At 36.2% G+C, this 15,096-nt stretch overlaps 1 protein-coding gene across 1 annotated transcript; it reads left to right on the top strand.

Moving 5' to 3' along the window:
• Window positions 1-9,289: 9,289 nt before the first annotated feature.
• Window positions 9,290-12,939, top strand: LOC104095499 (probable 2-oxoglutarate-dependent dioxygenase At3g50210). Its single transcript, XM_009601640.4, has 12 exons — window positions 9,290-9,448; window positions 9,606-9,721; window positions 9,958-10,076; window positions 10,156-10,219; window positions 11,175-11,242; window positions 11,427-11,485; window positions 11,600-11,765; window positions 11,924-11,943; window positions 12,025-12,071; window positions 12,261-12,341; window positions 12,426-12,515; window positions 12,616-12,939. Exons 1-12 carry the CDS (start codon window positions 9,415-9,417, stop codon window positions 12,742-12,744), a joined length of 993 nt encoding a protein of 330 aa, XP_009599935.1. The 5' UTR covers window positions 9,290-9,414; the 3' UTR covers window positions 12,745-12,939.
• The last annotated feature ends 2,157 nt before the right edge of the window (window positions 12,940-15,096 follow it).

Below are 15,096 nucleotides of genomic sequence, written 5' to 3'. Positions count from 1 at the left end.
TTTACTCCTTGCAATTGCGAAAAATGCTTCGTGATCGCGAAGCAAAACTTTTCTCAGCCCAAAATTTGCCTTTCGTGATCGCGGAATATGCTTCGCGATCGCGAAGAACAAATGCCCATCTCTTTCAGACATCCTCTAGTATAATAGTCATAACTTTTTGTACAAAAATCTAAATTGCAATTGGTTTAACTTTTTGAATACTAGACACCAAGAGCTACAACTTTTATTTTTATATCATTTTCAAATTCCTTATATATTGTGAGATATAAGCTTTCAAAGTAGAGTCGGTGCGGCAGAAAATTTCCTCTACGCTATCGCGAAGCACTAGCCAATTTTTCCCATTTTACTCATCGCGATCGCGACCAATTCCACGCGATCGCATAGTACACTACTGTAGCCAAAAGCCAGCAGCTACAAATGGCCTAGAAATAGTCCGAAACCACTCTGAAACTCACTCGAGTCCCTCGGGACCGCGTCCGAACACACCAACAAGTCTCAAAACATATTATAGACTTAGTCGAGACCTCAAATCACATCAAGCAACGCTAAAAATATGAATCACACCTCAATACAAATTTAATGAAACTAAGAAATTTCAACTTCTACATTCGATGTCGAAACCTATCAAATCAAGTCCGATTGACCTCAAATTTTGCACACAAGTCATAAATGACATAACAGACCTATTCCAATTTCCAGAATCATATTCCTATCCCGATATCAAAAAGTCAATTGCCCGGTCAAATTTTCAAACCTTAAATTTTTTATTTTTGCCATTTCAAGCCAAATTCAACTACAGACTTCAAAATAAGTACCCAGACGCACTCCTAAGTCCGAAATCACATTAAAAACTATTGGAATCATCAAAATTTCATTCGAGAGTCGTTTTCTCAAAAGTCAAACTCCGGTCAACTCTTTTCATTTAAGCTTCAAAAATGAGAATTGTTTCTCTCAATTTAATTCCGAATCTTTCGAAAATCAAACTCAACCACACATGCGGGTCATAATACATATTACGAAGCTTCTCGGGACCGTAAGCCGATGAACGAGGCGTTAATTCTTAAAACGACAAGTCGGGTCGTTACATTCTCCCCCTCTTAAACATACGTTTGTCCTCGAACGTGCCAAGAATCTTTCTGAGGACTTAATTTACTGAATGCATTTACTGCACACATACTCGTGGGTGATTCTACGTCACCATAAATTTAACAGGGGTCCGACATACCATCTCAGTTGAGATTACTTCTTTGATCCATATTTATAAACTTTAAAACCAATTTGTTACACTCCAAACATTTCTAAAAAGCCCGATTTTTCACATCAACACACTATATTAGTCTCAACCGGTTGTAGCAACTCGTGCCTACGCACACAACATGCGTATGCCCATAACCACATCTCTGGTCTTAAACAATTGTTCATAATCGATTACAATATCTCCAATTAACCTCATGTTAACAAAAATCTCGTTTCAAACCTCCACTTTACTAACAACGAGACACAAGTCATGAAGACCTCATAATTATTTATCCGAATTAACGAGTCATATTTAATGCCACCTGGACACTCATCTCGTAGGCTAAAACTCAATATTTACACCACGGATGTGGCAAAATATGCATATAAACACATAATAGAATTATCAAATAAGCCTAACAGGAATGACTCCCTATTAATACTATAGTACAATTTTAATTTCACAAAGGGAGAATTTAAACTCATAAGTTTTTCACCACAAGGATCTCGTCCTTATATAAATTCCATCGCGACTTGTAGCTCAGTTCAAGTATTTCACATCATATAAAAACAATTGTGAGGATCCCGTCCTCAACTCCGAATCACAAGTATTTTGCACATTGTACCAACTGAAATTTTCCATTTCCTTTCTTTCTTCTTTTTAATAAATTCCGTAAATAATTTTCACAACACATAATGAACCCTCATACCGGTAGAGCATATAATTCATAAAATTGAATTCAATTATTCTGAAATCACATCAAAACCCACTACAGTGAATAATAAAAAGTTACTTTTGGACTTATAGCCCTCAATGGTGTACAAAAATAAAAATGATAGATACGGGCTAACATCATCAAACCTCCCAACAGGAATAAACATATAAGTGGGTCACAAAATTACAAAGCTCACCCATAAGCGGAGCATAATAGGAGGACTCGCCTCAATATTCAAAATCGAATCAATTAAGGAAAAATATCTTTTTATAACAAATCAGTATCATACTTGTAACGACACCATCTGGTGTAGTGGCTTCAGCCACACCATAGCAAATATATCAATGTGCTGGGCCTCCCTCTCTAGGGCGCCCTCTACCCGCATGTCCTCCACCCCTAACTGGTTGTGAACGTGGGGTAGTAACTGCATTGGGGCCCATAGCCTGAGTGTTCTGATAAAATCTACCCTTCCCAAATCTGGGACAATCTCTCATGATGTGCCTAGTATCACCACACTCATAACAATCCCTCTGAGGTCGTGACTGCTCGTACTGAGTCTGTGCCGGATAACTGGAATAACCATTGTAAGAATCTCGTATTGGTGGTGTACTATAAGAACTTACTGGAGCACACCGAGTAATCTAATGTGCAGACTAAGCTAGCCGACTGCTCGAGCCTCCGCCATAATGGATCATAGCTGAAGAGTAAAATCCACTGAACCCTCCAGAGCTTCAAGACCTTTTGGCCTCCTTAGACTCCCTTTCCTCACCTAGGACACCCTCAATCCTCCTCGCAATCTCCACTACTTGCTGAAATGAGGTATCATTTTGTAACTCTCGAGCCATGCATATTTTAAGATCATAATCGAGTCCCTGAATGAATCTGCGGACCTATTCTTTAACTGTAGGAACCACGATAGGTACGTGTCGGGCTAACTCACTGAACCAGATAGCATATTCTGACACCGTCATGGTGCCCTGATGCAACCGTTCAAACTCTGTGCGCCATGCATCCCGGAGAGTCTGGGGAGCAAATTCTTTCAAAAATATTTTCGAAAATTTAGCCCAAGTTGGTGGTGTTGCATCGGCTGGTCTACCTTCTTCATAGATTTGCCACCACTGATACGCTGCGCCTGATAGCTGAAATATAGTAAAGGCAACTCTGCTCACTTCCACAATACCCATGGTACGGAGAATACGGTGACACTTTTCTAGAAATCCCTGAGCATCCTCAGTAGATGTGCCACTAAAAGTAGGTGGACTATACCTCTTAAATCGCTTTAGTCTCTTTTGTTCTTTTTCTGATGCCTCTTGCCTGACCTCAGGCTGAACCGGAATAATAGGTTGTACCGGTACTACACCCGGAACCTGACCAATGTGAACTTGCTGCTATGGAATACGGGCGGTAGGAGTCTGAGTTACTCCCCCAATCTGTGAAATATTTGGTGCAACAGAGATCAATCCCGCCTGAGTTAACGTACCAAACATATTCAATAACTGTGTTAAAGTCTCCTGAAGTCCGGGGTAACAACAGGTGCTTCTGGTGCCTGTCCCCCAACTGGAGCTACTGGCGGCTCCTCAACTGTTGCTCTAACAGGTGCTCTAGTTGTGGCACGTGCTCTTCCTCGGCCTCTACCTCTTGCGGCCCTAGCAGTATGCGCGGGTGTCTGCTCAGCTCACCCGGTAGCACGTGTCCTCATTATCTGTGAGGGAATAGAGATACAAAGGCTCAGATTCCAAGATCAACAAATTCCGCATGACAGGAATGGAAGAAGTGAAAATTTCCTAACAGTTCTGTAGCCTCTCGAAGATAAGTACATACGTCTCTGTACCGATCCGCAAGACTCTGCTAGATTCATTCGTGACTTGTAAAACCTATGAACCTAGAGCTCTGATACTAACTTGTCACTATCCAAAATTCCACCATAGGCGTTGTGATGACACTTAGTCTCTATGACTAGGTAAGCCAATTATAATAACAATTCAAGCCATTTTTTTAGATAAGTGTCAAAACTAACAGCGAAAATATTCGAACAACCTCCCAAGACTGGTAATACTGAGTCATGAACTCTAACTGAATACATGGAATTATCTCGAGGGTCGAATATACAATACTGTTTGAATAAGAAATTAGCAGTATAATAAAATAGAAAGACTCCAAGGGACTGCGACGATCAAGCAGTCCTACCTTAAATCCTTGCGATCATACTCTAATCTCTGTCCGAATCTGATATCTCCAATACCTCGCTCTGCACAAAAATATGCAGAAGTGTAGTATGAGTATACCACGGTCGGTACCCAGTAAGTATCAAGACTAACCTCGGTGGAGTAGTAACGAGGTACAATCAAGACACTCACTAGTCAAATAACCTGTGCAATATAGCAGTATACAATAGTGCTGAAAAATAACTAGCAATGATAACAATAAAATCAACCAGTGATATAAACAACAAGGCAACAAGAACATCATAATTATTGCTCAAACGAATAAGGAACACAAGTACAACCAATCAATCAAGTCCTTAAAATATAAATCATTCACATATAACTCTTTAAGATAAATATCTTTCGAATAATTATCTTTCGAATATACTTCTTTCAAGTAAAAGTCACCATGTGACACCTCATTTCACAATCATAAAAATTACGGGTCTCAGCTCACGTTCATATTTCCACGGCACCTCCTGCCCATATTTCTTTCATAACCGCACGGACAACTCACGTACCAAAATATCAATGTATATAAGATCCGCATGATCAATTTATTTTCAATAAAGTAAGTTTGCAATTTTTAAATCAAGTACGAAATTATCAAAGAAATGAGTTTATTTTTGAACTCGTTTGGGTGAAGAAAATGATATTTCAGTTAAAATGAAGTATCCGATGACTACTAATTTGGATGTATAATTTATTAAATTAAAACATAATAGCAATTTCTTTTATTCGAAATAACTTAAATCTCGAAACCCAGTAAAAACCATAAACATAAATCCTAAGAGTCTTTTACAAAGAGCCAAAGCCAACACAATACAACAAGGAATACAAAACACATAATAAAATAAAATAATACATCACGGAAGAACACAAGAATTTATATATCACGAAAAATAAAGTAACCAAAGGCAAGTACAGCAAAGGGCACACTCGAGATACCGCCTCGTAGTCCCAACACAAATATCAACAATAACAATGCCCCGAGGCCATCACAAGTCATCACAAATCAATCCCCGACATAGGCCACCTTGTCTCGCCACGTGCGCAATAATAAAGTAAATGCCTGCCCTGTCTCGCTGCACGCGCATAGTAATAATAGTACGACAGAAACCTCGTGCAAACACCCAAACAATCCTTCCAACAATATCATGTGCCAATATCACAACATCTCATGAATTGCACCTCAAGTGCTCAAATATTACAACATATCACAAATTGCACATCGAGTGCTCAAATATCAAAACATATCGCAAATTGCATCTCAAGTGCTTAAATATTTTAACTTGCCACAAAAATCGACAATACATCATTTTCTACAATAGGGAGCTCATGGATCGACCATAATATGCACAAAAATCTAAACAAAAAAATTCGGGAGCGAACAACTCAACAAAATAATATTTCACAATTTAACACTTTGCCTCAAATATTATTTACGACCTTTATAACTCAATACCAATTGCAACAACATAAACTAGAAAGTAATTCATCAAGGAACAACGCCTTCTTTAATCAAAAATTTTGGCAAATAGATTAATGCCTTCTTTTAAACTTACATAATAAGTTATTTGTAAATGAATAATCCATAATGAAATTATCTCCACGAAATATCAACTCAACAAAAATACGGATTCACATAAAAATCAAAATGGCAATCACACCCAATTATCATATAAAAATAAAGTCAACAAACAAGGATTTAGGCATGACAAATAAAGGATTTACTATGTTCCAACAATTTTTTAATTTAATACATAAGGGCGTCTACGAATTTCAACCAATGTAATTTGCACATATAAACCAAGTACGTACTCGTCACCTCGCGTACATGGTTTCAATTACACAATTTTCACATATGACTCAATGCCTAAGGAAAAATTCTCCCACTCAAGGTTAGGTAAGATACTTACCTTGTTTTGAAATTAGTCTAATATTCCAAAATCGTCTTCTTGCTTGAATTGACCTCCAGACAGCTCAAATCTAACCAAATTAATTGTACAACTTCATTAAAATTTATCATAAATATTTCCGGATAATAAAACGTCGACTTAAAATTTTATTATAAAAAGTCAACCAAAGTCAATGCGGGGCTCGCCTCTCAGAACCAGATAATTTTTTTAGGAAATTCGAACACCCATTCTGATACGAGTTCAACCATACCAATTTTATCGAATTCCAATAACAAATCGTTCTCCAAATCTTGAATTTTCGTTTTTTAAAAGTTTTACAAAAATCCCAATTTCCTCCATTAAAACTCGAATTAAACGATGAATATAACCATAGATTCATAAAGTATAATCACTTTCTGATATAGAACACTTACCCCAATCCATATAGTAAAAATCGCATCAAAAATCGCTTTAATCCGAGCTCCATAAAAATGACCGAAACCTCAAAATATAGCTACTGCCCAGGTATTTACTCTTAGCGATCGCGAAGCAAAATTTTTCTCAGCCCAAAATTTGCCTTTCGATCGCGAAGAACAAGTGCCCAGCTCTTCCAGACAACCTCTAGTATAATGGCCATTAGTTTTTATATAAAACTTCATATTGTAAATGATTTAACTTTCTGAAAACTAGACACCAAAAGATACAACTTTTATTTTTGGATCATCTCCAAATTCCTTATAGACTGCGAGATATAAGCTTCCAAAGTCGGGTCAGTGCAGTAGAAAATTTCCTCTACGCGATCACGAATGGCCTTCCGCAATCGCGGATCACTGGCCAATTTTTCCCATTTTACTCATCGTGATCGCGATCGCGACCAATTCCACGCGATCGCATAGCACACTGCTGTAGCCAAAAACCAGCAGCTATAACTGGCCTAGAAATGGTCCGAAATCACTCTGAAACTCACCCGAGCCCCTCGGGACCCCGTCCGAACATACCAACAAGTCTCAAAACATATTATGGACTTAGTCGAGGTCTCAAATCAGATCAAGCAATGCTAAAAACACGAATCACACCTCAATTCAAACTTAATGAAACTAAGAAATTCCAACTTCTATATTCGATGTCGAAACCTATCAAATCAAGTTCGATTGACCTCAAATTCTGCACACAAGTCATAAATAACATAACAGACCTATTCCAATTTTCAGAATTATATTCTGATCCCTATATCAAAAAGTCAATTCCCTGGTCAAACTTCCAAACCTTAAATTTCTTATTTTCGCCATTTCAAGCCAAATTCAACTACGGACTTCAAAATATGTACAAAGACACACTCCTAAGTCTTAAATCTCCATACGAAACTATTGGAATCATCAAAATTCCATTCCCGAGTCGTTTGCTCAAAAGTCAAACTCCGGTCAACTCTTTTCATTAGCTTCAAAAATGAGAATTGTTTTTCTCAATTTAATTCCGAATCTTTCGAAAATCAAACTCGATCACACACGCGGGTCATAATACATATTACGAAACTTTTCGGGACCTTAAATTGCTGAACGGGGCGTTAATTCTTAAAACGACAAGTCGGGGCGTTACAATACCCTTAATGAAGCTTTTATAACTCTGAACCCCTTTTTGACTTGTTTAGGACCACAAATTTTAAAATCATTCATTTTTTCTTAAAATCCGTGCTTAGTCAAACGTTCACATAAATTGAAATAAAAAAAGTACAATATAAGAGATGTGACACGTACTAACGAATTGAGACCGAAAGTGTAGAGAGAAACGAAAAATTAGTAGTATGACATATAAGTCCATCTTCCTGGTAAAAAATACTCGAGTGGTTGTACAATATGTTGACTCATGACTGTTTCATAGGTTGGCGAGATGGTTGTACAAATATATTATTCTTATTTCAAACGACAAGGATCAATCACAAATCGAGACAATGAAAGCTTTGTGTACGAAAAGGATTTAATAAGTGAATATATAAAGCATTATGTAATGCAGGAACATGCGCAAAAAACAAATATATGTAATTCCGTCATTCAAATATATTTTTTTCCTATCTGGTTGCAAGAACTTCAGTGTAGTATTTTATAATTTGCAATAATATTCTTATAAAGAACAAAACGATAAGATGAGGGTTTTTGGAGAATATGGTCATAACTTAAATGATAAAGCTGCTATCTTACATTGAAATGGTGCAAGATAATATAATGTCTTTCCTATTCCCTTTCTTTATCCTGCACATACTGCTAGCAGAATTAGAATCAAAATTTAAATTTTATAAATTTCATATGTCAATGTGAGAATGAGCATCTGACACTTTCCAACCCCCTTATGAGAGGGTAGGGTAGTTTTTATCGATTTATATAAAGATGAGAAGATTTGAAACTTATAATTTTGGTTGTAGTTTTTTTAAATTATTGAATTTTAAATTAATATACAATATATCTTTTAAGATAAATATAAAATTTGAACAAAAACTAGTAGATTCGATCGAATCCCGTAAACTCTATACAAGCTCTGCCCTTGGGTGTACAAGTTCATACAAATTCCTTCCCGTTTGCTCAACTCGCAAAGTGTGTTTTGAGGACCAAACTCGCCCAATTTGTATAGGCAAGACAATATCTTTTGGAGATCGGCCTACCAAGCAAACACCTAACATGGATAACGGATATACAATGTAAAGATGAATTACAATAATATAGATAATTAATTTAAAATTGTATTCTCTTTTTTCAAAAATAATATTACTACTACTAGATTTTATGTACTTTTTGAAGTTTTTATTTAAATAGAGTCGGTAAAAGGATGTTGGACTTCACAGTAAAAATTAGGTAAGTGAAAGCAGGTAAACTGCTCCATAATTATAGATTGGAGTGTTTATATACTAATAGCCTGTTTGGCCAAAGTATTTTTTTTTGGGTCAAAAGTGCTTTTGGCCAAAATTGAATTGTTTGACCAAGCTTTTAGAAGATTTTTTTTTTGTGGAGAATCAAAAATAATTTTTGAGAAACAGAAAAATGTAACTTCTCTCCCAAAGCACTTTTGAGAAAAATACACTTAGAAGCAGTTTTCAAAAATTTGGCCAAACACTAATTACTGCTCAAAAATATTTTTCAAATTAATTAACCAAATACAAATTGATTCTCACAAAAAAAAGTACTTTTTAAATAAACATATTTTAGAAAATTGGTCAAGAGAGAGAGAGAGAGAGAGAGAGAGAGAGCAGTCAGCTAGGCTACATTATTAGATTTGCCAACCGAGGAATATTACCCAAAAAAATCTGCTAACGCCTAACAGAGCTAGCAAGAGCAAGAGTTGCTTGAGCCTAGACACAAAACTCCAAGCACCATGGCAACAGATTTCAAGTCTATCCCAATAATAGGTCGAAAATTTCAAGCCAATTCCAAGCCCTATTTACAAGTTCTTACTTCTATTTTGCTTTTGTTTATCTTCACTTTTTGGATATGGCTGTGCAAACCTTGCTTAAAACTGTTCAATTGGTTCTGTGAGAATTAATTTTATTTTTTCCTATGACACAGATATAAGTCCTCTTTTAGAGAAGTGGGATCATCCAAATTTGGCTCATGACGAAGGTGTAGCTCAAGTTGTTAGACAATTGGGTCAGGCTTGTAGAGAAGCTGGATTCTTTTATGTGGTAATTATTCTTCTCCTGCTAATTTTTCTTTCTGTTGATGTTATTGGTGGTCTTAATTGCAGCCTATTTTTTTTTTTGTATCTATTGAATTTACAATATTGGGGAAAACAGTGTGCTGTCACTGTGAAAGAAGCTAAGCTTCTCCTGAGTTTTAAGTCATATTTGGATCTTTCGTAATGTTAATTGTTACTTTCTGTATTAGAGAAACTAAATTGTTGTGTCTTCCCTTCTTGCAGAAGGGCCATGGTATCCCTATTTCCCTTATGAAAGAGATTAGAAGCATTACACGCGAATATTTTCATCAACCCTATGAGGAGAAACTCAAAATCAAACTTTCTGCAGCAACTGGATACAGGTTTATTCCTGTGATTACCCAGTATCTTAAATTCAAGATATTATCTTGACTAATGATTGCTTATGTATCTTGAATGCAGAGGATATCAAAGAATCGGAGAGAATATAACCAAAGGCATACCTGATATACATGAAGCTATTGATGTAGGTTATATTAATTACTTACGGTCTATATATTACAGAAAATAAGTGCACCACTTGTTGTATTATTCTTGTGTTTCTTCACAGTTTCACCTGAAAGCCCGCGCTTATAGCTATATTCTTTTCTTATTCTGGCCCAAATGCATATTATTTCTACTGATTCTATTTCTGTGGCTTATCTTTACTCTACCATTTAATGTTTTGGATTGGATGCGTAGAATTTTTCACACATTATGCATTAGATAGCTGTTTGCCATTATTTGCTCACAATTTGGAGGTTTCGAAGTGTGTGCTCAGTTTCTGATTGTTTTGTAAAACTGGAACTGATTGAATTACTGTGCTATAGGATAATCTAGGTATATAAATATGCAGTCTTTGGATCCAGAAATGGCAATATCAAACTTGTATGGAGCAAATGATATGCCAGTTGTTAAAACCAAAAGAGAAGACTTATTTTCCTGCTGTTAGCCTCATCTTGATCATATCTTCTACGTAGAGTGTGTGTGTGTGTGAGTGAGAGAGAGAGAGAGAGAGAGAGAGAGAGAGAGAGAGAGAGCTTTTAAACAATGTACAGATTGTAACGTTATTCCTATTTACCCTCTACCTATTGGGATTGGGGCTCGTTGCCTTTTAGGTGAGGCCTTGTTTCAATTATTTGGGTTCCTGGCTCACCTGCGAACTTTATCATTAATTCATTTACAAATTGACTAAGCTCTTCTCAAAAATGAGAAAAAAAAGCTTTTTCTGGTAAAAACCATTCTTCAACTATGGACAACATTTCTGCTGTTTTGCAATGGTATAGTTGTGAACTCCTCTCAATATCAGTTTCTATGTGCACATATGTCTTGATACAGCTTTTATAGGAATACTTTGTTTAATAATTATTAGTAATTGTACTGTTTCTGTTACTAAATCGTCCTTGATGCACTTTTTTCTCTATCTTGTTTGTTGGTTGCAGTGCTATAGAGAAGTGAAACATGGGATGTATGGAAATCTTGGAAAAGCTATGCAAGGATCCAACATATGGTAGGTTAGCGAGTTACTTATAATGCATGGTCTTTGCACTAACCCCCTCCTTTCTTTCCCTTTGTTCATCTTAAAACCTTTGCCATTTCTTCCCCATGGTATATGCTACTGACTGCTAAATGACGACTTTGGATTTGTTCTTTCTTCATTTTGTTTGGTCTACATACATTGTTTTCATATGCAGGCCAAGTAACCCTCCAAATTTCAAGCAGTTAATGGAGGAGTATGTTGACCGTTGCACAGGTGCCTTGCTCTATTACATACTCCTTTGACATTTTTGCAGTGGCTATACTGATAAAGGTTTTTTGCACGGAACTGAAAAGAAGTTGGTGAACTTTTGTATTCTACTGCTGACAGATCTATCACGAAAGATAATGAGGGGAATTGCTCTGGCATTGGGTGGATCAGCGGATGAAATGGAGGGTGAAGTAGGTGGTGATCCATTTTGGGTCTTGCGAATAATTGGCTACCCTGCTGTGTCCATTTCAAATGGACATGATAAGGCTGACAATGATGTTGGATGGTAAGTCGCTGGTGTCGGTCATCACATTTTTTCTTGTTTATCATATTCTTTTTTTTTTCTTTTTCTGTTCTCTTATTGGTGTATCTCTTTTCCAATGAGTGATGTTTTTTGGCTTTCGCTGTTGTCCATATCTTTTCTCCGAACCGAATAAATCTCAGTGGCGCCCATACAGATTATGGTAAAGCTTCTGATCTTTACAAGGATAGCATACTATCCCATTGATTAGCAACCATGATATAAGTGTTTTCTTATCTTACAGGGCTATTAACATTAGTCAACCAAGATGACGACATAGTTGCCCTTCAGGTACAATTATGTTTCCTCGTTCCAATTTTGTTTCATTCTTTGAAAGCTACTGAGGAAGATTGGCTTCCGAGTCCTTAAAGCATGCCTACTCCCTAGATTTAATTTGTAAAGCCTCGTCTTACATCTTTGTTTTATGATTTGAAGTTCATCCCGATTTACAAACTACTAATCATATTGGGTTGTTTTAAGGTGAGAAACAAATCGGGCGAGTGGATATCAGCACCACCTATCCCAGGCACATTTGTGTGTAATATAGGAGATATGTTGAAGGTATGCAATTTGCTTTGTAACTTTTTTTTTTTTATCATTCTTACCCCTCTGCTTAAGCTGTTCTTGTATGGTGGCTATTGGTAGATCCTATCAAACGGAATTTATGAATCAACATTGCACCGGGTCATCAATAACTCTCCCAAATATCGTGTTTGCGTGGCCTACTTTTATGAGGTTAAAAGCTCTTTTTTCTTTTGTGTCAGTTAAAAGTAAAAGAAATATGATATGGCTCAATGTTAGTTGCTGATGATATGTGTTTTATCTTCCGTATTAGCCAAACTTTGATGCTGCAATAGAGCCGCTAGATGTGTGTTCACAGAAGACTGGTGGCACCAAGAATTTTGAAGGAGCTGTTTACGGAAAGCATTTGGTCAGCAAAGTCACCACCAATTTTGTGATGTAGACCTTGAGCTAAGTCTGAATTTATCTCCTCTCTTGTTGGTTTCTTCAACTAGTTTAGTAAAGAGATAAGAAAGGACGGAGTAGCTTTAGACCAAACTATGTATTTGTCTTAAGAAAATCATTGAATGTGTACAAATTATTAATTTAGAACCCAATAACTTAAAAGATTTAGAATCATGAACATATAAGCTTCAAATCGTGACTCTGCCTCTAAATGTACATGATGGACACAGTGTCAGGTATTGGCCTCAGCTTCCTCTCCCCCACCCCCTCCTCACCCCTCACCCAAGTAAAAAAAAGGAAGGTTGCATTCTCTCAAAAGAGTATTATAATTTGACCGGTCCAGCATTTAACTAAATGCATCAAGTTTCTGGGCAAAATACTAATGGAGCATTTTGAACTTTACGATTGTCTAACCATCAATAACTAATTCACCTCCTCCCGTAAAGAAAATTATAAAGATGTAACCAGTTCCAGTGTTGTCTAGAATCTATAAGTCTAATGAATAATATCGGATGCATCTACGACTTCACGGCTGTGTGATGGAAAAGCAATGGGAATGATACTAACTAGCTAGTGAAATCAAAAGTCTCAAGACAATCGGAAAGAACAAAATGGACAATAGTGGTTTCCTGCTGTAATTATTCTAGGCTCCATAACACCGTGCGGCACTGTTTGACAAGTTAAAACTTGAAAGAGAGGGCACCATTCCCTTCAAGTTTTTATAGGAACTCAGCACTTTACCCTTTAAAAGGCACTAGTATAGCACCCGCATGCGCTGAGAATATAAATCATATTGTGTGATTTAATTTGTTTGACCATATTATATCATATTGTTTGAATTAAATTTCAATTTTCTTTTTTTATCCAATGAAACATGTCCAATAAAAAAATCAGATGAAATTGGAAAACAAAATTCATATGGTCATTGAATAACTTTTCAGTTCCTCATTTTTCTTTATTATATAATCTACTATATTTATTATTATTATTTTATTAGATATTATGACGTTTTATTAGTTTGTTACTTGACTTAATATTTTTGTTAATTATCTCTTTTTTTTTTTTTTTTGTGTGTGTGTGTATTTTCTTACTTCTAAAACTTTTTCTTGAAACATTTTCTCCATTGTACATCTTCATTTGAATTCATCAAAAATATAAATTAATTTTTCATGTTATAAATATATTATATTATGGATGTTCATTTAGTACTCCGTTGTAAATAAGCTTTCTGAAGAAGCTTATCCATATGGGACTCCGCTGTAAATATGTTTATCTATTTAGTACTCTATTGGAAATAAGTCTCCTGAAGAAGCTTATCCTTTCGGTACTCCGTTATGGATAAATATTATCACTGGTAGAAGATTATCTATATCTGGTACAATAACAGCTTGCAGTAGTAGCTTACACAGCAGCTTGCAGTAGCAGCTTACACAACAGCTTGCAGTAGCAACTTACACAACAACTTGCAGTAGCAGCTTCCTTTCTTCTATAAATAGAGGAGATTTCAGTTCATTATGTACATAAGTTTGAAGTTGAATAATATATCAGTTTCTCTCTATACTTGTCTTTACTATACATTCTTTATTTTATAACACGTTATCAGTACGAGACTCTATCATCTCGAGCAAATACTTTGAAAGTATCAGAGGTACGAACTTTCTTTTTCTAAATAATGTCAAATCTTTCTAAACTTGAATTTGTAGCCATGGATATATCGGGCAAAAACTACATGTCTTGGGTGCTTGATGCTGAAATTCATCTTGATGCGATGGATCTGCTAGACACCATCAAGGACAAAAATCAAGCATCAAACCAAGACCGTGCCAAAGCAATGATATTCCTACCCCACCACTTTGATGACGACTTGAAAATGGAATATCTCAATGTTAAAGATTCAACCATACTGTGGAACAATTTGAAAGATAGATATGACCACCTGAAGATGGTCGTTCTTCCATAGGCACGTCATGATTGGATTCATCTAAGGCTACAAGATTTTAAATCTATCAGTGAGTATAATTCTACTATGTTCGGAATTATTTTTCAATTAAAATTATGTGGTGATAATATTACTGATCATGATATGTTGGAAAAAACGTTCACCACTTTTCATACCTCGAATATGCTCCTGCAGCAGCAATATCGAGAGATGTGATTCAAAAAATATTCTGAACTTATCTCACATCTTCTTATAGCCGAGCAACATAATGGGCTATTAATGAAAAACCATAAAAGTCGACCTACTGGTTCTTATCCATTCCCTGAAGTGAATGAGACGAACTTCCACCAAGCTAAGCGTAGAAGAGGTCGTGGCCCCAGTCGTGGTTATGGCCGTGGTCGGGGAAGAAAC

Source organism: Nicotiana tomentosiformis, chromosome 2 (assembly GCF_000390325.3).
Source record: "Nicotiana tomentosiformis chromosome 2, ASM39032v3, whole genome shotgun sequence".
Classification (NCBI taxonomy): Eukaryota; Viridiplantae; Streptophyta; class Magnoliopsida; order Solanales; family Solanaceae; genus Nicotiana; species Nicotiana tomentosiformis.
This window is presented reverse-complemented; position numbering and strand designations above follow the sequence as displayed.

Excerpts from the sequence above, each read along its gene's own strand:
- LOC104095499 (XM_009601640.4), top strand. The coding sequence starts at position 9,415 with ATGGCAACAGATTTCAAGTCTATCCCAATAATAG. Across the intron at positions 10,077-10,155 it reads TCTGCAGCAACTGGATACAG|AGGATATCAAAGAATCGGAG; the intron begins GTTTATTCCTGT and ends TCTTGAATGCAG. Across the intron at positions 11,243-11,426 it reads ATGCAAGGATCCAACATATG|GCCAAGTAACCCTCCAAATT; the intron begins GTAGGTTAGCGA and ends TTTCATATGCAG.